The sequence below is a fragment of the Benincasa hispida genome, chromosome 11 (assembly GCF_027475165.1).
Source record: "Benincasa hispida cultivar pf3 chromosome 11, pf3_genome.v1.1, whole genome shotgun sequence".
NCBI classification, from domain to species: domain Eukaryota; kingdom Viridiplantae; phylum Streptophyta; class Magnoliopsida; order Cucurbitales; family Cucurbitaceae; genus Benincasa; species Benincasa hispida.
In genome coordinates this window covers 1,232,182-1,256,025 of record NC_143488.1, presented here as the reverse complement: position 1 = coordinate 1,256,025, position 23,844 = coordinate 1,232,182, and the positions used below count along the sequence as shown (strand labels likewise).

At 30.3% G+C, this 23,844-nt stretch overlaps 3 protein-coding genes across 5 annotated transcripts; 1 reads left to right on the top strand and 2 right to left on the bottom strand.

The window, feature by feature from the left end:
- Positions 1 to 6,462: 6,462 nt before the first annotated feature.
- Positions 6,463 to 8,689, bottom strand: TRN2 (Tetraspanin family protein). Its single transcript, XM_039049637.2, has 2 exons — positions 8,051 to 8,689; positions 6,463 to 7,021 (listed from the first exon to the last, which is right to left on the bottom strand). Exons 1-2 carry the CDS (start codon positions 8,546 to 8,548, stop codon positions 6,710 to 6,712), a joined length of 810 nt encoding a protein of 269 aa, XP_038905565.1. The 5' UTR covers positions 8,549 to 8,689; the 3' UTR covers positions 6,463 to 6,709.
- Positions 8,690 to 10,172: 1,483 nt separating this feature from the next.
- LOC120090482 (RNA-binding (RRM/RBD/RNP motifs) family protein) lies at positions 10,173 to 13,905 on the top strand. The gene is made up of 4 exons (XM_039048186.2): positions 10,173 to 10,708; positions 11,202 to 11,300; positions 12,153 to 12,443; positions 13,433 to 13,905. The coding sequence occupies exons 1-4, from the start codon at positions 10,343 to 10,345 to the stop codon at positions 13,535 to 13,537; spliced, it is 861 nt and encodes a 286-aa protein (XP_038904114.2). The 5' UTR covers positions 10,173 to 10,342; the 3' UTR covers positions 13,538 to 13,905.
- LOC120090481 (transferases, transferring acyl groups) lies at positions 13,734 to 20,846 on the bottom strand. Of its 3 annotated transcripts, none has more exons than XM_039048182.2 (17): positions 20,645 to 20,846; positions 20,416 to 20,473; positions 20,274 to 20,337; positions 20,133 to 20,178; positions 19,171 to 19,304; positions 18,725 to 18,798; positions 18,487 to 18,565; positions 18,293 to 18,382; positions 17,114 to 17,187; positions 16,245 to 16,332; positions 15,699 to 15,825; positions 15,411 to 15,515; positions 15,172 to 15,301; positions 15,020 to 15,071; positions 14,895 to 14,939; positions 14,106 to 14,204; positions 13,734 to 14,019 (listed from the first exon to the last, which is right to left on the bottom strand). In XM_039048182.2, the coding sequence occupies exons 2-17, from the start codon at positions 20,469 to 20,471 to the stop codon at positions 13,867 to 13,869; spliced, it is 1,416 nt and encodes a 471-aa protein (XP_038904110.1). In that variant the 5' UTR covers positions 20,472 to 20,473; positions 20,645 to 20,846; the 3' UTR covers positions 13,734 to 13,866. The 3 variants fall into 3 exon arrangements, with proteins under 3 accessions (XP_038904110.1, XP_038904108.1, XP_038904112.1); XM_039048180.2 differs by having other exon boundaries at positions 20,109 to 20,178; positions 20,645 to 20,796; XM_039048184.2 differs by lacking the exon at positions 15,699 to 15,825 and having other exon boundaries at positions 16,245 to 16,285; positions 20,109 to 20,178; positions 20,645 to 20,796.
- Positions 20,847 to 23,844: the final 2,998 nt, after the last annotated feature.

Here is a 23,844-nt window from a genome sequence, read left to right as displayed (position 1 = left end):
TTTCTTTATTTTAATTTCATATAATTATATACTTAATTAAATATTACTTAGATAGATGATTACTTAAATTACACTCAAACATACTAAAAGATTATTATATCTTTAATATTTTCTATTAATCTTTTAGCAATCAAACAAATTCTAAAAATTAGTTAGATCAATAGATGAACATGAAAACTAAAAACATTCTTTTAATAATTTTTATTATATGACTGAAGTGGTTGAATGAATTTTATCAAAGATAGATTAGTTGCTTTATTTTTGTAACTAATAGAATGAAGTTAAGTTTTTTATGCATATTCTTTTTTGGTGGTAGCTTTGTAGGAACACACACACACAAAAAAAAAACCTTTTAGAGAGAGAGAGAGAGAGAGATCCACTACCAGTGTTTTTTTTTTTGAGAAGGTCTTGAATTTGTTGTTTTTTTTCTCTCTCTAACCCCAATTATCCAAAAAATAAAAAAAATAAAAAAATATTATATTCTTACTAAGGCCTTTCTTTTCAAACCCATTTTCTTACATGTATTTTGTTCCAACCCTTCATTTAAAAAGCACTTTTGGCTAAATTTAATAATTAAAACACTAAATTGGGTTGTCACTCTAAAATGGAATGTGGGTCCCATCTTGGGCCTGGAAGACCATTTGCTTTCCAATTATGTTTCCAAACCCCAATTTGAAAGATGAAACAATTTTATTGCATATGCCTTTTATTTCTTTTCCTTTTCTACAATATATATATATATATGAGAATATGTTTGTTTGGATTAAATGTAGGTTTAAATATTATTTGTGTCCTTGTACCATCTAGTTTAGTTTATTTTGGTCTATATATTTTAAAACGTTCATCTTTGTTTTTTTATATTTTCAACTTATTGATAATTTTAGTATCGGTACTTTCAAAACATTCATTATTTGAGTCTTTATATTATTAAAAACGACCTTATTGATCCTTATTCGGATAGAATTTCAAAATTTATGCATAATAGAAATTCTTGTCAACGAATTTAGTTATACTACAATTTAAAAGAAAAATTGAACAAATTATCATGTTACTTTTTTTTTAAAAAAAGAAAAATGGCCTGTGATGATTTTGGTTGAAAGATATGAGATAAAAAATGAAAATAAAGAAACTTAGGTTCTGTTTAGTAACTATTTTATTTTTTATTTTGTTTTTATTTTTAAAAATTAAGTCTATACACACTATTTTCACCTCCAATTTTTTTCTTTTGTTATCTATTTTTTACTAATGATTAAAATCAAACCAAAATTTGAAAACTAAAAAAAATAGATTTTAAAAACTTGTTTTTATTTTTGAAATTTGGCTAAAGATTCAACAATTGTATTTAACAAAGATGTAAATCATTGTAAGAAACAAGAAAGAAATACGGTTAATTTTCAAAAACAAACAAAAAAACGAAATAGTTATCAAACGGGGCTTAAAATGTTCACTTTTTAAAAGTATAAAGACAAAAAATAAGGGTTTTGAAAGTCCGACTAAATAAATAAGGGTTGGAAGTATAAAAACCAAAATAAATATAATGAGAATATAGAAGCTAAAAAGAACCCAAGCTAAAAGTATAAACAATAAAATAATATTTACATTTTAACATATTGTATATCATTTAATTAATGTTTCCTAAGAACAATAGTATAATAATACTTTTTTATGATATTAAGACGAGTATCGTGCATATAAATGTTTCAAGGAAGTCAAATCCAGAATAGCATTGTGCATAAAACATAAATTACCATTCTAAAAGTCGATGATTTGGTTCTCATCATTTGTCGTTATTGAACTCGAGATATTAAATGAATTTTATTCTTCCTTCTTGAGAAATCTATTTATATTGAGGAAGGATTTTGAATCCATATACCTATATAAACACGTATTTTGTCTTTTTTTTTTTATTTTTAGAATATATGAGATGTGAAATCGAACTTCATATCTCGAAGTTGATATTACAAATTCATGGTACTTGAATTCTCCTCATATTGACCACGCGTTTGTCTTAAGATAAGATAGTCAAAACAAATGTGAAAAATATTATTTCTTAATTGATGAATAACATGATCAAAGGTTAGTCTTAAATAGGCTATTATCATCTCTTTATTTTTATGTTTATTGCATTTTTAAGGAACCAAAATGATCCATTTTAAAAGCATAAAAATTAAAATGTACCATTCAAAAAGACAGAGAATTAACAAAAAAAAAAAAAAAAAAATCGAAAGTTAAAAGTACAGAGACCAAAATAAACATTTTAAAAGTATAGAGATCAAATAAATAAATCAAAAGTCAGATAAATATAGAGACCAAAATGATATTTATAGTAATTTTTTTCATTTATGAAGAAGATTAAGAGATTCGAACCTTTTAGATGAAAACTTCAAACCAACTGGACTTTGCAGCCATCACAAATAAAAAAAAATAAATAAATAAATCTCAACTTAATATTATCCCTATAGCTATAGCTAGCTTAGTTATATTTTTTGGTGATTAGCACATTGGGTTAAATCACTACTTTAATTTGCTAAAGATTGAGCTATAATTCCATTTTAAATTCCTCTTTCTTTATATGTAGTCAAGAAAAAATACATCTTTCTCTTGTGTCATTGCCATAATTTGAAAAGCTACACTACACACATACACCTAATCTATTTGATTTAGGGAAAGGAAATGTGAAGATATGAGATTACTCAAGTAATTAAGTATGGTGGAGAGAAAAGAAAAAGCAACAAAAGGAGCCCAAAGTTAATAAATCATTGCTATTTTTTTTTTCTTTTTATGAAAGACTAATATTTATTTTCCTCTATATATATCTTCTTTTTAAGATTGAAATAAAGATGTTATGAATTTAAACATTGATTTAAGTCTTTTCCATTAATTATAATTTATCTTTCACTAAGTGGTTTGATGTTTTATCTCTCACTAAACTAAGTAATTTAAAAAATAATAATATTTTTATAATTATTATTATTTTTTTTGCAAAGATACTATATTAAACAAGAGGTACGAGATCGAACCTCTGACCTCGAGATTGATAGTATAAGTACAGTGCCAATTGAGTTACACTCGTGTTGGTAATAATAAAATTTTTCGATTGAGTACTTGATTTCTATTTGAATTACTTGCATCTTTTTCGTGAAATTTGTTAAATTCTTCTCAATTTTAATATTTTGATTAAAAAGCCCTTCTTCTAAATTTATTAATGGTTTGTTCGGAATAAATTTTGCAAAATTAATTTTCTGAAAACACGTTTAATAATTATGATGTGTTTTTAGTATAGTTTTCCTTTTAATGTTTTTTTAGATATAAAAAACTGGGAATATTATATTTTTAGTCCCTAAAATTTAGTATAGGTTAAATTTGGATCTTTAAACTTTAAAACTCAATCATTTTAACCCTGAGTTTTGCATTTAATAGTATTCTTGGTCTCTTTGTTAATTTTTCTATTAACTATTGAGAGAGCTCTGATGTGACGGCTATTTTTTATTTTAAAAAATACTTCAAAGTTTTAATTATTAAATTAAAAAACCATTTGAGATGGAAAAAAGAATTAGAGAAACTAAATGTTTTATTTATTAATTTTAAAATGAATAATTTTTTAAAATAAAAAAAATAGGTGTTACATTAGCTTAATTAACGGAAAAATTGATGGAGAGATGAAGAATGATACTAAATGCAATTTAAGGTGGGTGTGAAATATATGTTCATGTATTTAATTTAAACAATAAGTCATTTGAAAGAAATTCAAGTATTTGGTAATCACTTAAAATAGCTTTTCAAGTGTATTTTAATCAATTTTTATTAAATAAATAAATAAAAATGAATGTTTTGAAAAACAATTTTTCCCAAATCGATCCAAACCAACCCTTAATACAATAGGAATAAGGAGATTTGAACTACATATATAATTTTTCGTTAACCTCGAATCAATATATAAATTTTATATCAATTGAATTGTGTTCATCTTAACATTCTCCGGAAAAGTGAATTATTATCATTTTAGCGTGAAAGAATAAAACATAATTCAAAAGTTGTGATGAAATGTTGGATTTTTACATTCCCATTGACAAGTGGTCGGACATCCAAGAAAAGAGACACATTCCATGGGCCATATGGGCTTTGGCCCAGTCCGACAATCTACTTTTTGTGGGGCCCAATAATGATGGATTTGGATAAATATTCTTTTTTCCTTTTTTTTTTTTTTACATTATTTTCAATATTTCTAATGTGTGTAATTTTTTTTTTTTTTAAATAGAATTTTTAGCAGAAACCTACATACAAAGTTCCCTCATAAGTCATATAAATTTTCTCTTTTGCATATATGCCCTATTTTAGTACCTATGTCACAAATTCAAATGTGCCCTTCAAAAATATAAAATTCTTTTCTTTACTCCCTTTATGTCATACATTGGAAAATCGATTCTCAGCTAAAAAGAAAATTAGTTATCGATACATCTAATGGCAAGACTATACTTCAAACTCGTTAAGTTAACCTACCATTTTTCTTCTATTGAGGTGAACCAATGTGGGTAAGGAGGATCAAACTATTCATAGGATGATAATAGATACCTTTTCACTAAGCTATTTTCTGATAGGTTACGAATTGACTTGCATTTGTTACTTTATATTTATTTGTTTATTAAATCTATAAAGCAAATATAGGAAATTTCAGTTAAATAATATGCCTTGTCAACCTATGTATAAGTCAATTGATTAAGGCATTATATTTTCGGCCAAATGGTTAAAATTTTAAACCTTCAACTCTACATGTTGAAACAAATGACAAAAATAATATGACGACATTGATATTGATAAGGTATTTTTGGAAATTTTAGTAATTCTAAAATTGGGCCGAACTCTGAAGACTGAATTTGAGCCCAATTCAAAATTCTTAGTTATCCCTAACCCCAAATCTTACATGTTTATGGACTAAGTTGGGCTCACTTTTCCTAAAGAAAGACAAAAACTGCATAAATCAGTAGATACGACCAACATTAAAACTAAACCTAATCGAAGTTTCAGTTCGGTTCGGTTCAATTTAGAAATATAATGAAATTAAAATTTTCGATTTAGTTCAGTTTTGGACTTAAAAATCGAGTCGAACAGTATCCAAACCGTGAACACTCCTATTAGAAGGTGAGTTTGCACTTAGTGAGTGGTGACTTCCTATAATAATGGAATCCATAACTTTGAATATATCTAAGCCTTGAGAGGTAACCATTTTATTTTTTGTTTTTGTTTTTGTTTTTGAAGATTAAGCTTATGGACACTACTTCTATCTCTAAATTTCTTCTTTTTTGTTTTTTGTTATCTACTATTCACCAATGATTTAAAAAAGCAAGTCAAATTTTAAGAATTTAAAAAAGTAACTTTCAAAAAATTGTTTTTGTTTTAGAATTTGGTTGAGAATTCAACTATTGTACTTAATAAAGATATAAATTATGGTAAAAAATATGGATGATATAGGTTTAATTTTAAAAATAAAATAAAATAGTTACACTCTAATTTTTAGAGTTTTCATTTCTTTCTTTTCCAATTAAAATAAAGAATAAACATTTCAATAAATTTATCTTTCTCAATTAATGTGATTAGTTAGATCCTTGCATCATTAAATCTGAATTATTAACGGTGCATCACATAGTTCATTTGTCACATTCACAAATATAATGCGTTGTATCATATATTCTTATTACTCTTTAACAATGATAGGGACCTTGAGAACGATTTCATCAAAACATAGAGACTAAAAACTTGTAATTTGTCATAATTTTTTAAGTATTTTATGAAAACTTGTCGTGGTAACATATATTTTTTTTTCACTTACCTCTTTTGAGTAAGGGAGTGTTGGAAGGATTGAATTAATTATTATTATCTGTTAGTTATAATAGTCTGTATTTTAGTGTGGAACAGAGAGGGAAAGAGATGTTGAGTATGAAATATTACACACAGTAACAAAAAAGATTTGAAATAGTAATATTGTAATTAACCATAAGTTAAACGAAAACAATTATTATAAATGGAGTCACAAACATGGGTGGGCTAGGGCTATTATAGCCCACTCCACCCACATAAAATTTGACTCCAAACACCCCTAAATATTTTTCTAGATGTTAAAGATTTGGTACCGATATGATTCTAAAACAAATTTAAAGTTTAGTTAATTCATTATATAACAATGACTAAAATAAATTTTATCATTTATTCTTTACTTTCCCTATATTGGGTGGTTTGTTTTTCTTGCATCGTTTGATGCAATTCTTTAGTGTCTTTTTCGTCGTTTGGTTCCTCAAAAAGAAAAAGAAAAATCCATATCCAATATAGAAACATCCATATAACTCCAAAATTAATCCCTGTCCAAACTTAACTCAACAGATAAGGCATTGACTACTCTATCTCAAATTAATGATTCGATTCTCATTCTCACACTTATTAACACTAAGAAAAATGAAATTAAACCTATTTTAATCAAGAAATAATACATCTCCATAAACACATATAAAAATGTTTATCAAATTTCCACAAATCAAACGATTCAACATCAATAAGTCAATATTAGCAAAACCTATCACTATTTCTAAAAATCAAAGGGTTCAACATCAGTATTTTTCGATGAACCCGAGAAAGAAACCAAACTACTTCATGAAAAAGAAAATCAATGAAAGTAGTAAATAAAATGAAAGGTTATGTTTATGTTGATATTTTGGTGTTAGGTATAGCCTTGCGTGTGCCTGCGGAAAAGGTCCTCAGATTTGGCATTTCTCAAAGCAAAAAAAGCCATCAAATACACAAAAATTAGTCCCACAAGTGCAATCAATAGAATTATGTTTGCATTTCTCCATTCTTCTTTGATGTTTGCTAGTAGCCCTGCTTTACATGAATCACATCCATAGCAGAGTTCGGTTTGCTCGTTGCTCCATTTCGAGCAATCCATACTCGCCCCATTGCTAATTGGACTAATCCAATACGTCGGGTTTACGAACGTGAAACCACAATCTGTTGGTGGCTTGCAACACCCCGACTAGCGAAAGAATATGCATAAAAGGATAAATATATATTAGAATCTCTATCGACTTAGAACCCGTTTGAAATGACTTTAAATACTTCATAAAGTAAAAAAAAAAAAAAAAAATCCTTTTTAAGTTGTTAAAAAGTTGAAAGTTTAAGTGTATGTATGAAAGTGATTTTCAAATTGTTAAAATCATTTTTTTTTTCAGATTCAAAATCATACTTTTAGTGATCATGCGCAAAGTAAATTTGATGTTTAATTTTACACTTTTAAATGTAATTTTTATATCATAAAAAATTGATTTTTAAACGATTAAAAACATGTTTTAGAATGATTTTGAAAATTAAAAAGAAAAATTGGTTCTAATCATTTCAAACTCAATCCTAAATATGCTTTGGAACTTTTGATCATATCTAGATGCTTTAAATATTTTATTGAGTGATATAGAAGAGAGGAAACTATTACACCTAATTTTTGTCATAGATTTAAATTTCAATACAAGAAATTAAAATGCTCATTTTGGTAACTCTTCCGTTTTTAATTTTCAATTTTTTTAAGATCTATGTTTGTTTTTTTTCAATTTTTTTTTGCAATGGTTTTTATTTTTATTAAAGAAACATTTAAAAACTTAAATCTAAAAGCAAAAATTACTCTCTCTCTTTTTTTTTTTTCAGTTTCTTTTCTAAAAAAATCCACTTTTTTTTTTTTTTTTTTTTTTTTTTTTTTTTTTGAAAAACTTATTTTTGTCGTTGAAAATAGTAGAACGATGAAAAAAGTATTTTATAGGTTTAATTTTCAAAAACCAAAATTCAAAAAATAATTAGTTAACAAATAAAATCTAAAATCAAAGAAACATTTAAATTTTTAGTCAAAATTTGAAAGAAAAAATTACTTTTCTTTTAATTTTGAAAACTCCAATAGAAAGTTAACAATGTAAACTTCAAAATTTAGCGATCAAATCAGAAATTTTCTCTACTTTTTCCTAATAAATCAAAGTTTTGGAATTATATATATGTATATATTAAGTGAGAAGAATTTTACCTGGAAAGGGGTGATATGGGCATTGAAGAAATCTTGAGCAAATCTGTAGTTTTGGTTCAACTCAGCACATGTAGTAGAGGAACTAAGGCAACTTCTAATTCTTTCCCATTTATGAGAGCTTCTGACCCTTCTTTGGAGCCAAAGGGAGAATTCATCAAGGTGATATTCCAAGTAAGCTCGGCTCGGTTCGGCGTGGCCTGATCCTCTCATCGTGACGGAGAAGACAAAGATAACCAAGCTACCGAGTAGAATTATGAGAACAAGCATGGCGACGAGGTAGAACATTAGAAGCCATGAAATTCTCCAAAATGCTCCAATGAAACCTGCCAAAGCCACTAGAAAGATGACGATGCCGAGAATGATGACCGGCCATTGCAAAACCTGCACACAGGCATTGTCGGCTTCGGTTGCGAGCCAGATCCCAGCACCGATGACGGGGATCGAGAGAAGCAAAGCAATGAAGTTTATGGCTGCAATGACATTGTTGCTCAATGCCATTGTTAAGAGGTGGTTTTGTTGGTGGTGAATTAGTTTTTCTAGGTTTTGTGATGGGAAGTTTTGTGGGGTCTTATTTGCCTTGTTTTGAAGGAAGTTTTTTTTAGGGTTTTCATGTGGAAATGAAAGCCAAAGAAAGCAAGCAATCACAATTTTCTAAGCACTAATTTATTATTATTAAAAGAAAAAAGAAAAGGAGAAACTTGTCCATATGGAAGGGGAAAGAATATTGAATGGGAAAAGTTGTTATTGGAGCATTTGTTAATTGTAAAGAGAATAAACAACATGTGTAAAAGCTTTGGCAAAAGGGTTAATGAAGCTTGATGCTTCCACTTGAATTTCTCTTTTATGTAATAAAGTTTGCATCTTGTCCCATTAGAATCTAATTTCCATGTTTGAATGTGTCAAGCTTCTTCCTTTTTCTTTGCTTTAATCATCTTTGTTAGAACAATGTTTTTATCTCTTAATTTGTTGTAGTTGCTTTGAGAGATGAAATACATTTAGTAATTGTTTGTAGTTTCTTTCTTTAAAAAAAATATCACAAAAAATTAACTATATTTAATAATCAATTAATCAACATTTTGGCAATGATGACAAAAGATACTTAATACTAATACTTTTAATATTGGAAAAATTACCCTTTTGGTCCTCAAGTTTTGAAGAATATGTGTGTTTAGTCCCTTAATTTTAAAAATGTACCTTTTTATTCTCTAGGTATATGAGAGTAGACCCATTTGGTCCCTGAGTTTTTAAAATATATCTTTTTAGTCCCTTAGTTTTTAGAAATAGGTTTAAAAAGTCTCTCAAATGATTTTATACTATTATTTTAAATAATTATATGACATTTTAAATTAGAAGAATAAATTTTAAAAACCACACCCTTTCTAAAACTATTTTTTTCCAATTTTAAATATCAATTAATTATTTTTAAAAAAATCTAACAAAAAAATACTTCAAAGACCTTTTAAACCTATTTTTATAAATTTAGGGACTAAAAATGTACATTTTAAAAATTCAGGGACTAAATAGACCTATTTTTATAGACTTGAGGAATAAAAAGTTACATTTTTAAAATTCATGGACTAAATGTACATATTCTTCAAAATTTGGGGACTAAAAATGTAATTTTCCCTTTAGTATTTGAAGTGTTGTGATTACAAAGCATGAAATAACAGGCATAATGAACTATAGTGAAGAAATTAGGAATAAAATACAAACCATCATAGATTAACTTAGGGGTATTGGAGGTGGAATAAAATACAAAGATAATTGTAAATTTAAGCTAATTTTTGAATTAGAAAAAAGAAAAAAAGTTCGGTTCTATGTATTTCCCTGTTTTGTTTTCTTTACTTTTTAAATGTTTTGAAATTTTAAGTTAATGGCAAAAATAGTACGTTGGTAGAAAATGACGGATAGTAGACATATTTTTTAAAGTAAAAGGCACAAATTGAAATCGTCGTCAAAGATTTCCGCTCTATTTTATCTGATTTTGTTGTTTCATGTGATATTCTTTAATTTTTTTTTATGACATAATGAAAATGTTTTTTTTTACTTTATGTCAATGTAGAAATTAAAAACAATGTAAAAAATTATTAAATTAAAATAAACGTAACTCAATTGACATAATATGCTATGAGTTTTAAAATCCGAAGAATAGCATTTATGCTATGCACTATTTTTGTAAATAAAAAAAAAAAAAAAAAAAGACACAAAAATGAACATATGAATTAAAGGAAAAATGGAATACAAAATATCCATCGCCTTATCCACATTCTTCCGCCCTACGAAATCGCAACAATGGCGACGCTCGAATCTGCAATTCCAATAATCTCTCAGTACATTTCTTCTTCTTCCTCGAAATTGCGCTTAAATAAACTTCCCTCTGCCATTAAGCTTCGAATTTCCTTCTCCTCCCCTCTCCGTCCCCTCAATCCCACAACCGCCATTTCCCCTCTCTCCCTCCATCCATCGCGAAATCACGGCGGCGGCGGCGGCAGCCGACTATGTTCTGCAGTGCAAGAGGTAAGTTTGGAGGAAGCTTCAGAGCAAAATGAGGATGTGAATCAGAAGAAAAAGTTATATATCTTCAATTTACCTTGGTCTTTCTCTGTCGTTGATATTAAGGAGCTCTTTGGACAATGCGGAACTGTCACTGATGTTGAGGTTCGTCTTATTCTTTTCTTTCTTTTTTGTTCCCTAATAATGTTTAGGGTCGAGGATAACTCAATTGACATAGAAATATGTTGGAATCACAAAGTCCATTCTTCGAATTGTATACTCAAAAAGATAAAAATCTAAAACTAATTGTATACACCCTCTTTCAGATTTTGTTCAAACAAAGTATTAAGTAAGAGACCCTTCATTCTGATTATCTTTAAACATCATATATGCTTTATTAAAGTAAATGCACATACGGTTTTCAAAAAGAATTTTTATCTAAAAGTCTAAATTAATTCATTTACGAAAGTTTAAGAGTTTAATTAATACAAATATAAATTTTACATGAGACTTTTCCCAACGGAACATAATGGAAGGTAAAAATTGATACATTAACAAAGGTTGAGAATTTAAATGGATACAACTCCTAAAATTTATGGATATAAATTGGTATTTTTTATGTTTATGTACCTGATGAATTTGTGTTGGAATGTGTTAGATTATAAAGCAGAAAAATGGAAGGAGCAGGGGATTTGCCTTTGTGACTATGGCTTCACCAGATGAAGCTCAAGCTGCTATTCAGAAATTTGACTCTCAAGTAGGTTTTCTTCAACCTATTTCTGTTCACTTTCTGTTTGCTTATTTGCCCCAATGAATTCTTATTCTTTTTTTTTACTGTTATTCTACCAATTATTTGATTGGTTTGGTTCTGAAATTGAAATGCACAATTTCAATATCACTTTGGTATGTATATAACCACTTTGAGAATCCTCAAGAGTTTTTCCTTTTTGGATATTTTTAAGTTTCGGGGTTGGGATTGAAGAAACTAGAGTTTGAACTCATTCCTTTTACTTTTTTTTTCTTACATGTTTGCATGCCACTCGACCAACTTAGAGTGGTTGAAAGTGCATCACAATTTGTTAAAATGTCCATTCATGAGCATAGGTCTCACTTATCACAAATCCACGTTCGGAAAAAGTTATGAAATTGCAAAATTTTAATAATAGGCGTGAATTTATATCTTTACAAAAATCGAATGTAACTTGAAATCGCACTTAGGATCTCATCAATTCGAGATGGATGCAAATTCGCGGTCGCAAATGGGCTTTAAGGAGAATTTAATATCAATTGGTGTTTTATGACCTAAGCAAATGATTAATTTTCATTATCATTAGAATCTGAGTCACTTGACATTAGTGGCAGTGCAACTAAATTTGGGTCATCCAAGAGAGAGAAGAAAAAACTAGACTCATATGGTTATTTCTTAAAAGCCCAAGGTATTATAACTACTTCCTACTATGACATACATTTCAGTCATTTTGCTTTATATTGGTTCTAAACATACGTAACATAACTACTGCCTGTTGACTATTGTGACAGACATATCTAGGTCTTGTTCATGGTAACTATAACATGCTAATATGTTCCATGAAAACATATATTTGTGCAGGAAATATCAGGAAGAGTTATAAAAGTAGAGTTTGCAAAGAGATTGAAGAAACCTCCACCTCCAAAGCCTCCAGGTCCCCCTCCTGTAGAGACAGTGAATAAACTTTATGTATCAAATCTTGCATGGAAAGTGAGATCCAGCAATCTCAGAGAGTTCTTTTCTGAAAACTTTAATCCAGTTGCAGCCAGGGTTGTCTTCGATAGCCCCTCTGGAAGATCTGCTGGATATGGTTTTGTTTCTTTTGCTACTCGAGAGGAAGCAGAAACTGCACTTTCTTCCTTGGAGGGAAAGGTAATTTATTTCCTGAGATCTGACAAGAATGTTACTAGAAATATAAATATATTAGTAATTAGTTAGGAGAGTTCGTTATAGAATTTGGCTATAAATAGAGATTAGGAGAATGAGTAAAGGAGGCAATATTTTAGAGTATGAATCACAGCATGAGAGTATTCTCAAGATTGAGAGCGTGGAAGTGTAACACCTGAATTTAGGAGGGACACATGAATTAACCAAGATCACATCTGAATGAGAAGGATCCTAGGGATTTGAAAGTATGGTTAAGAAAAACTTAAAAGAATTGAAAGTTACTATGTATACCAATAATGTGCATCTTCCTTTTTGGTGGTTCAATGATGTGAACTTCAAAGTTAAACACGCTTAGCTTAAAGCAATCCTATGTTAGGTAACCTCCTGAAAATTTTCTTAGGAAACATGTGAGTGAGAAAAAAGCATGTCGAAAGGATCTCTGTTGATTTGTGAGCATAGTCTTTACTCTTAGAAGCAGTTCAAGACAACCAAGGATGACGTTGTGAGATCGTGGGGGATACAAGGAAATATTGAGACTATTTGGTTTTAATTCAGATTATGAATCCTTCGCCTAGAATGTTCCAATAAGTGCTTTGAACACCTGATTAATCTTGTAATTCGTTATCGTTTATCTTTTAATATATTCAGGTTCTATAGAACTTGTTAATTGACGAAGTTTTGTGCAACTAAGAACTTGTTTGGAATGAATTTTCAAATGCTTAAAAGCGCCTTTTTTTAAGTACTTGAAAAGTTATTCTAAGCAGACCTTGAGTGTTAGATGCACGAATTATTCACGTTTGAATCAACACTCACGAAAAACGAAAACCTGAATTACTGCTTTTTTTAGGTATCATTTGTTGAAAACCTGAAAAATAACTCAGTACCATGATACATTTTAGCCTCTAATGCAAGTGGAATGTTCTATTTCATTCCTTCCTTGCATATTTGAAATGCTGTACTCTCTCCCTCCACAGGAATTGATGGGGAGACCCCTTCGCCTGAAATTCAGTGAAAGAAATGTCAACGAATCAGAAACCCCAAAAGAAGACAATGTTGAAAGCCAACCTGAAGAATCATAGATCCACTCAGATTCAACATCAAATTCATCACTTGGTAGAAAACTCAGAACCAAGATTTTGTTTGAGATTCCAACTACCCTTATGAGATTTGCTGGCTGGTGTGATCTGTACATCTTACAGCTGTTTTTGTAGTATACTTGTAGTATCGTAACATTATCTGTCATCTAAAATTTCTGAATCAAGTCCTTATGGACTCTTTTGATCTCAAAAAAATTCTTCTCTTGGTGTAGCATAAAGTAGTTAACAAAATTTGTCTGATGATATTTTGTTGTTTTAAAGTTACATAGAAGGAACGTGTCATTATCACAATCAAATTCATTTTGTTTTACCTACCAAAACTTCAACCTAATGCCATTGAAATTGGCCAATCCCATTGCAATGGATAAAATAAATGCATAAACAAGCAAAATAAGTAAAGCCGTGATGGATGACGTGGACAGGGTATCGACTGATAAGTTAACTAGTCCAGTGAGCAAGTTTGCCTGAAAGGAGAAAAGGAGCAATAAGAATTGGAAGGAAATGAGATGTATTTGCAAGACTAAGATGAAAATACTAGAAGTGACGTTACCAAAAGAAATGCTGCCAGTAAATTGCTGTTTAATGCTTCTTCAAGAACTGAAGTTTCATTCCCAGCAACATAACCAGAAAGCATTAATATTGCCAAAACCTGTAAAATAATATTGCTATAAGTATCCTTTTCCTATGTGTGCGAAGAGTCCATTTTGCAATCACAAACAAAAATTTTGAGGGTAACAACTGACAACCCTATTGCAATAAATTTTCGAAAGTTTCTTTTTCCCTTGGTTCTTACACACAAGTTTCTATATAGCCTAGAAGCTAAAAGGTAATGAAGAAGAAGAGGAAAGGTAACTTGAGGGCCTACCTGTCATTTAGCCTAACAAAAATTGGCTAGTAAAGAAAATCAATGAACATGCAACAATAAATTTGTCTCTTTTGGGTAATTAAAGTAGCGCCAAGACCAAATGAATCCTTTCCTATACCATAGCTAATAAAGCGGATTTGAGATTAGCGAAATCTATGGCCAAACATGAGAAATTTATCCTTAAGTTGAGAGAAAACTCTCTAGAACAAAATTCAATATTCAAAATGATTAAAAAAAAAGACTCCCTTACAAATAACAAGAAAATATGAAATAACTAATTAAATTCAAACTACCAATAACACCTTAATTAAACCAAAACTAACAACTCAGCTATACTAATTATCTAATATATCGTCCCACATCAATACCAGAATGACATATAGCAGCAGTGTCCTTCATTAGGGGATAACGTGTCCCAACTTTGTCTCAGAATATAAAGTTTTTCTGTGGGTAAGAAAAATAAAAATCAGTTACCTGTAAATTTTGTGCCAATACCAGAGTGACATATGCCAGGTTGCACTGCAAAAAGAAATTTGATTATAGGTTTATAAACACCATCATGCATGTAAACGGATGGCTTAACAGAGAAATATCATTACCATTCTACGAGAAACTCGCTCAACATAGGAATCCAGAAGCAAGGTTGTCATCCTGACAGACGCGTTAAGATAAGTTTTATAAGTTTATCTTCTGATCAGGCATTCTTTCTCAAAAAGAAAAATCAGGCAGAGCTCAAGGTATTGAGTAATACCAAAAGAAAAGAGCAAGAATCCAAACTATTATCCTTGCTCTTCTCTTGCTCCCTAGTGTAGCAGATGAATTTTTTCCAAAGAATAGAGAGTTCCCTAATTGCACACCAATAAGATAAATACTCCAGTACCCTGCAAATGGAATGATCAATTACTGAGTATTGTGTGGCAGCAAAGGATTAAAAGTTTGTCCTATTCCGGGAAGGAAGAAAAGATACACTCAAATTTACTCGGTACTCACCAAATATGCTAAAAAGTCCTTCCTTGTTTTGGCTGATTATATCTGATCCCCTCTGATTTGAAAGAAGATAAGTATTTAGACCATATATCAACCAATACTGGTACCCTGTAGAATAAAATGCCTCGTGAAATTTAGCACAGATTGTGAGATTTTATGTGCTAACATGAATATATAGAGCCTGTTTAGATTCACTAAGTGTTTAAAAATATCTTATTTGCACATAAGAATATCATTTAAAACAATTCGAAAGTCAATCCAAACAAGCGCCATAAATTAATTGAACTATACCGACTAGAATTGTTGAACCAAAAATTCCAGAATATTGTGGAGGAATATTAATGACAGTGCTAAGAATTGATACAGCAGAAAGTGTGAAAAAGAAATTCCAGTGAACTCCATATTCTCCCACATGGACCTACAAGAAGACAACTAGAGATATGTTTCACGTGCAAACAATTCAAGTTTAAAGATAAAATATGAATAAATTAAAGATTATGCGCCTCATATGTCAACAGAAAGTTTGTTTACAGAGCAATAAATTTCATAGCTAACATATTTTGTGACCCCTTTATTTCAATCGCATGGTGAACGTGAAAGAAAAAGTCATAGTGAAAGTGAATAAATTAGCCAAATAGGATGGCCAATTGCACAATATTAGCCTATATCAGTGCTCCAATGATGTTGAATCGAGCATATCATGGTTTTCTAGTTATTATTTTGAAAGTTTTCATCGTTTCAAGATATAGAAGCATAAGCTTCAATACATCTCAAAAACTCCAGATACATTTGGCATTTATACATTAATGTCACCGAGAAACCAACAAACAAACTTACTTGATAATCTACACCAGAAGTAGTTATCAGACGAATAAATCCTAGAATGAGAAGAGGAAAAACAGATTTTAATGCACCTTTCCGATTTCTGAAAAAAGAAAGAAAAACAACAAATTGTGAAATGGTTTTGCAGCTGAATTCCGCATATTGCTAAACAATTTACCACAATAATTTAATATGAATCAAAGAAGCAAAATATGATACGTGTTATAAAGAACATCTAAATCGGTCAGACATGGGAACTTAGATAATATATTTAGTGGACATTGAAAAATACTAGGAAGCTTCTTCGTATGGCCGTTCTTTCAAGTTCTAATTCACTTTGTCTTGCATCCAAAATTAATCAATAATGAATACCTTGAATCCAGTGATTCAGTCAAAAAGTAATCGAGGATTCTTTCTTTTCTTTGTACATGCATGTCTTAGCATTATAAAAGGATTCATGTTTGACGTTTAATATTTGAGAAATTTATATTTTTCCTATCGGTGTTTTTAACTAGGAAACCATATTTACTGCCAGTACATTGAGCATTTTTTTGCCTGTTAAAATCCGTAGGCCAACAGTCAGCATTTCATTATATCCATCCATTGCATGTCAATTTTTTGGAGATCGGCTCATACTAAACATTTCAAAGTTTTGCTAATATATTTTTATGGTTTTCTTTTTAGTTAGTACAGTCACTCTAAGGTAAGAGGTCTACGTTCTCATCAATAAGAATACAGGGGTAAGTTTCAAGCATATAACTGCATAGAGAACTCATAAAGCTCTTTCTTTCGAGAGTGATGTCCCCATGAATAAAACTAAATACCCATCATGAAATGAAGATGCATATGTACACATATAAGATGGTAAGCAATTAATTACTCACGTGGATGAGACATTACGTGCCTGCCGAGAAACTAAGGAATTTGCCAGCACAAATGAACCGACACCAAGATCCATCTGTAATACTCATGTTTATGAATATCATCAATTAAATGAGTATATCTATATATTATAAGTACTACTACTACCATGACTTAATAGAATAAGTATTCTTTACTGAAAGAGGTAGGAAGACACACATTAAATAATAAGTGGAAGAGTGAAAGTAACAAGAACAAGAGCAAAAATAAGATTAACTGGGTAGGGGCGTGAAAGAATAATGTGGCGATTAGATCAAGTAACCATACTCTTCAATGCTCTAGCAATTAGTTTGTAACAGTGATATAAAATCTCTCCGCAAAGATCAGCAAATCCACACAACTAGAAAACATCATGGAGTGGCCACTTGAGATCCCATGTATATGTTAAGGTCTTCAGCTACTTCACTTATCCTCACAGGTTAGCATTCCATATCTCGAGAGATCAGGGAACAAAAGAAAGAAGGTAGTCATGTTCCAGCAGAATGCACAATTGTGTCTCGACAAATCAAAACCAAATTTCCAATATTTTTCCTGTTAGAGATTTCTCTATCATGCCAACTGCATATGACATCATCCAACGCCATTGACATTTGAGACACATCAAGCTGGCATTGATGAAGGAAAAGACTAAAAGTCTCCCGCATTCTAAATCTTTCAGAACTTCTAAGAGAATTGTATATGGAGAGAGTAGAAGCCACAACCACTTATCCAAAAGAGATTCATTCTTCAAGGTTAAACTTAAATTTTCATTCCACTTCCCGCTTTCACAAGCTCTAGAAATCAACCCCGTTTAACCAAATGCAAGCCATCCCCCACACCCATCCCCTCCCACAATGAGTCTCTCATCAAATTCTCCAAATTGTCAAATAGAACTTCCTATTTTAAACATGAAAAAAAGAATAAGAAGAAGAAGAAGAAGATAGAAATGGAGGGAACCACCAGCTCAAAACTAATTGAACTAAGGCCTATACTTGGGTGATAAATAATTATTATAACAAAAGTATTAACAAGGCTGTCTAACAAACTTGAAAGATAAATAATTATTAGGATTTCATACACAAAAAGTTGAATAAATATGAATATTTAAAAATAATAAAAATAAAATAAAGGTTGTACGTTGTAGATATCATTAAAGTTCTTACCAGACTTGTACCGTAAGTCTCTGTCTTAGCATATCTTCTAGGAAATATTCTGAAATCAACAGCTAATATACACAAGCATGTTGTGATCATCTGCAGTGACATTGTTAACCAAAGGAATACATTAGATGATATGAGGATAAAGACAGCATTTGAACAAAAGATGTGACAGATAAAAAATGATTTAAGAAGCATACCACAACAACCCTAAAAGATGAAATATTTGCCCTTAGACTTTGGTTTCCTGATTCCCGTGTTGGAGAATGATTGAGCATTCTGTGTTGGGAGTACAATGGCTTTTTGTCAGTGCGTGATGCAGAAGATACCTGTTTGCCCAGCAGCAGCTCATGCAACATTTTATATACTATGAATGTACAATAAGGATTGTTCCCCGGGAAAAAGTACAAAATTTAATATGAACAGAAAATGTCTTACCCTTTGGCTGCAATCAATAACAATAATAGCAAGACCAATAAAATCGCACATAAACATGACCAATCTGCTAGAACCTGTCACATGAATAATTAGGAAACAAAACCACCGATTAATAAGTCCAGAATACCAAATGAGCAAATTATGTTGGTCTCAAATGAAAATAAATAACCAAACGAGACATTCATGGGAAATCATAAAAGTGAAATAAAGCATCTCTCTCATATGAACATATCCCTCAAACCCCATTTGAGTCTATAAGCAGAATACTCAGAGTCGGGAAACATGAAGTTGCAGAACGCATCTGCCTAAAGAAATCCTCAGGCCAGTGCAGAAAAGAAGAAATAGTAATCATGATGATGAATCATAAAGCATTTAAGTTATGACCAATAAACGAAACAAAAAATCCCTATTATACTAGATTTAATCTCCCATTTCAAGTTACTTACAGTGAAAAACAAGAGAGTGGGAATCACAATAATAAGAAAATCTACAGCAATTGCAGCTAAATATCGCTTCAAGCTCTTTGAGCGAATAACTAGACCATCACTTTTCTTCAGTGAAGCATTTGCAGCAGTATGATCTGCAAAGAATGAGATTTAAGATTAACCACGTGATGAAGAATGGAAACAAAAGTTCCATACATTCATTTTATTCTATTACTAGAGGCTCTATCAACCTATTGGAGCCTTTACAAACAAGAGCGATAAGAAAGCAACAATATCAGATGATGCACTCAGGCCAGGCCCAACGTTTTGATCACAGAGTCACCATAAAGATAAAAATTATATAGTTCAAAGAATAAGAATGGATCAAACCTGATTTACCAACTTCCAGTTTGTCGTATTTCTATAGTTGAATATTCCTTCCACGTATATTACCTTTGTAAAATTAAAGGCTTATCGTTGTAGAGGAGGTTGTATCTTAGTAACTGGTTATATAGCCACTAATTACTTCCTTTCCTTTCCTATCAGTAACTCAGTTATCCCCTTACTTCCCCAACCCATTTCATGGTCCCAGTCTATAAATCTGACGAATGATTGACAATAGGAGTTTCAAAATTTTGGTTGCCATTTCAAAACTTGCATCACAAACCGACCCTGGAAATGGGTGGAGGGAGTCAATTCAACCGTCTTCCATCGTAAGTGTTCCAATGAAACAAAAATCTAAAGCGAAGTAACAAGACCCAAAGTAGAAGACACTCATGGCTGATTCTTGAAAAAAGAAAAAAAAAATGAAAGCTAAAATTTGAACTCCGTATCAAATTTTGATACTAGAGCAAAAGCATGAGCCCGAATTAGCTCAGGAGTCCAGAGTTAGAAAGTTAAACTCCCCAAACGCCACTTCAAAATTCAAGTGAATTGGAATAGGGGGGGAAAAACATTACCAAGAACAGCTCTGAGAGACATACCAATCACATTGCTGGAGTTGAATGAGTGGCGAAGAAGTACCAGAATCTGCAAACTCAGAGAGAAGAAGCCAAAAGTAATCCGAAAAGTGAGAGAAGAACATCACATAAAAATGAGATTGAAAGAAAATAGAAGGAAATTACAGGTATAATTGTGGAAAGCGCTGCGATTTCGATCATGGAAGATCCAGTCAAGTTGCTGACGAATCTGAAGATGAAAAGAATGAGTAAAACAAGATTGAAAAACAAAATTGAAGGTGAGAAACATGAAGGAAAACAGCATTACTCTTCTTTGAGACGTTTAATGGGATTGAGAGAATTGCGCAGAGTAGTAGTATCCATAGCTGAAGAGAGAAAAGAATCAAAATATTAAATTCTCCCAATTCTTTCTATCCATCCATTAAACCCCTTTTTCCCAATAGAAATTCCATATTCATTCGATCAATCAAGAAACTCCACATAGTTTCCTGTAATAAAAACCCTAGCCGTAGCATTTTCGAAACTGAAGCCACGACCTTTGATCGGCGCAGTCTACTTCCGGCCAGACGGTGGCGTTTCTCCGGCGTTAGATCTCAATTCGGCTCACCGGCCCTTCGGTTGGGTTTCAGCTTCAGGTATCGTATCGCCCTTCTTCGGTACGGTTCACCTAAACCGAACAAGAAAAAACATAACTAATGTCACCTTTACCAAATTGTAATAGAATTTTATTGGTTAATCAATTGTAATAAGCCTAAATCGCAAATATAATTGAATTGTTTTTTATCGCAAATAGTAACGATAACAGTAATAATAATAACAGAAGTATCAAAATTCATAATTTTTTCTATGGGACCGTACTAGTAAGGGTAATGATGAGATAATAATTTTTAAACACAATTAGATTGAGCATGCTATGTTTGTCAATCAGTTTTTTTTTTCTTTTTTATAGTTTTGGAATTGAGTCTCATGTGTCGGTACATATGCATAACACAAGTAAACAACACCAAAGGTAATCAAATGAGATCCACTTTTTACATTACTATTGATTTATTACCTTTTCATGGTGTAAATGTAGCCTAACATATTTGAGTCTAATAATCTTAAAGTAGACTTTGTTCTTCTGTTTCATCACTAATTTTGATGCCTTTAGATCCATAATATAATTTGAAATAGATATTGTTAGGGTTAACGAGAAGAATAGCAGGTTTTAACTTTTCGTTTGTAAAAATAGCAAATCAATATTTCATTCATAAAAATAGCAAAATAAATTAAAAATAAAATATAAACGAATTTATAAAAGTCTAAACTATCCCCAACCATACAAATGAAATTGTAAATGACTTATAAAGAAATATTCGTAATTACATTGTAATTAAAACAAACATCTACAGACTATCGGTTGGCCAGATTCTACCACTGCACCGACCTCTTTTCCAACCAAGTTGTCGTCATTTTCCTCTCCGAAATCGACTCCTCTGCCAACAATGGTGCGGTCATGAATAGAATCCTCCAAGGCAAATCGTTTAATGCCAACACCTTCCATATGCTTAGCATACCTTTTCACAATGGCTCAATAGGAATCACTTTGGAAAGAATAGACTTGAACTCTTGGTCGACAGTCGATTAAGTCGAGTTTTTCATCTATGTACCAATGAATTTGATTGGTTAAGTCAAGTCTCTAAATTAGATTGGTCGTCAATTAAGAACAAAAAATAAAATCTGTAAGAAACAAATGAAAACTGAAAAATTAGATAAAATAAAAAATTTGAAATTAAAGATAAGATCAAACATGATATTTAAAATAAATAAATAAATATATATATAAAAAAATTCAATTTTTAAAATTCGAAAATGTAGAGAGATAATTTAGAAGAAAATTAGGATTTATGCTAGCAGAATTAGTTGCAGTGTAACTAAAAATCCAGATGGAGCATTTTAGGGTTAAAGAAAAAAATTACACTTAGTAAGGTTTTGTAGTCATCAGAGATTTTTTGAAAGTTTTTTGCAATACTTTATGTGACATACAAATACAGTACAATTAGTTTCCAAGTTATGGTCAATAAATACAATAATCTTAAAAACAAATATATTACAATTGAAAACCACTTAACCAAATCATCTACATCGTTTTTGAACTTATCCAAAATTCTGTAACAATACTTTTTCTTTGTTCAAGACCAAAATATTAGTTTAAAAAGTGAGGGCTGTATTGATAAAAACAATTGCATTCATGAAGAAAGAAACTGATTTAGATTAGAGTATGAAAATTCCAATTAAAAATCATCAATTGAAATTACTAACCACTCATGATGTGGCATTGATGACAATTGTGGAGATCTCATGAATAGAAGAGAAACAAACAATCTTCGACGATGGTACATCCTTCCTTATTGAATCAATCAAGGTGGGTATAAGACCCCAAGGCAAACAAGTTAATACTAACATCGTTTATATGTTTAACCTACTTTTCACAATGACTTGATAGGAATCACTTTGGAAAGAAAAGACACTGCGACTTGAACTATTGGTCATGGTCGATTAATTCGAGCCTTTCATCCTATGCTAGTGGATTTGATCAATTAAGTCAAGTCTCCAAAGTAGACTTGTCGTCGATTGAGAACAAAAAATAAAATCAGTAAGAAAAAGATGAAAATTGAAAATTAAATAAAACAAACTTTGAAATTGAAGTTAAATCAAATATGATCATTGGAAAAAAAAAAATTACATTTGATTTTTAAAAAGATTACATTCGATCTTTAAAATTCAAAAAGTGTAGGGAGATAATGTAAGAGAAAATTAAGATTTATGCTTAAAAAAATCTGCAATAGCAGAATTAGTTGCAGTGTAACTAAAATCCAGATGAAGACATTGTAGGGTTAAAGAAAAATGGGAACACGTTTGAGACTGTATTTGCTATATATTTGATGAAAATTTTGTTTTGCTATTCTTCCCAATAGAATCTTTAAAACAAAAAAATAATATGATTAAAAAAAGACTAATTAATTAAGATGAAATATTTTTTTTATATCTCACGTTTAAAACAAATTTTTGATAAAGATAATCATAAAAATAATTTAAAATTAAAGAACGTATGATTTAATTATGATTAAGAGAAAATCTACTATAAATATAAAAAGTTAGTTAGGAAAACTAATATAATATAAGATTTAAAAATCCAAAATAAGATATCATAAAAACAATTTAAAAATAAGATAACATGATATTTTAAATTTCAAACCAAGATTTGAAAATTAGTTGTTGTAGAAGATTGAATATTCAAACTAACTATTAAATTTGATACAGAAATTCAAAACAACCGTTAAATAACGAGATTTATGGAAAATTATCCGCAATCACAAGATTTATGGAAAAATAATGATGTTAGTTGGCGTTGAAAGCCTGTTGGGATATATAGTTAAGCAATTAATTACAGTCTCATTAATACAGATGTCAAATTAATTACACTACAATTAAATGAGAGGATAAGGACATTTTAGAATTTCAAAAAGTTTGACTCACATGATATCCATGCATTTTGCTATAATTAAAAAGTACTCCATCTTTTGTTATTTTTCCAAATGATAGTGTAATCACTACTATATACCTGATTATTCCATATTGTTATTCAAGTGTGTGGTCTCAATTCAAATCCATAGTTAAACTAAATCTAATTTGTTTGATTCTTTTGATTCCTTCTCTACCATCTTAGATCCTATATAGGAGTGTTATGGGAAAA

Bases quoted from the DNA above. Each gene is read 5' to 3' on its own strand.
- LOC120090482 (XM_039048186.2), top strand. From the start codon at position 10,343: ATGGCGACGCTCGAATCTGCAATTCCAATAATCTCTCAGTACATTTCT. The intron at 10,709-11,201 runs GTTCGTCTTATT...GGAATGTGTTAG, and splicing joins GAACTGTCACTGATGTTGAG to ATTATAAAGCAGAAAAATGG. The intron at 12,444-13,432 runs GTAATTTATTTC...CTCCCTCCACAG, and splicing joins TTTCTTCCTTGGAGGGAAAG to GAATTGATGGGGAGACCCCT.
- TRN2 (XM_039049637.2), bottom strand. From the start codon at position 8,548: ATGGCATTGAGCAACAATGTCATTGCAGCCATAAACTTCATTGCTTTG. The intron at 7,022-8,050 runs GTAAAATTCTTC...TTCTTTCGCTAG, and splicing joins CCCATATCACCCCTTTCCAG to TCGGGGTGTTGCAAGCCACC.
- LOC120090481 (XM_039048180.2), bottom strand. From the start codon at position 20,471: ATGGATACTACTACTCTGCGCAATTCTCTCAATCCCATTAAACGTCTC. The intron at 17,188-18,292 runs GTAAGAACTTTA...TGAGTATTACAG, and splicing joins AGACTTACGGTACAAGTCTG to ATGGATCTTGGTGTCGGTTC. The intron at 14,020-14,105 runs GTAACGTCACTT...TTCTCCTTTCAG, and splicing joins TACTGGCAGCATTTCTTTTG to GCAAACTTGCTCACTGGACT.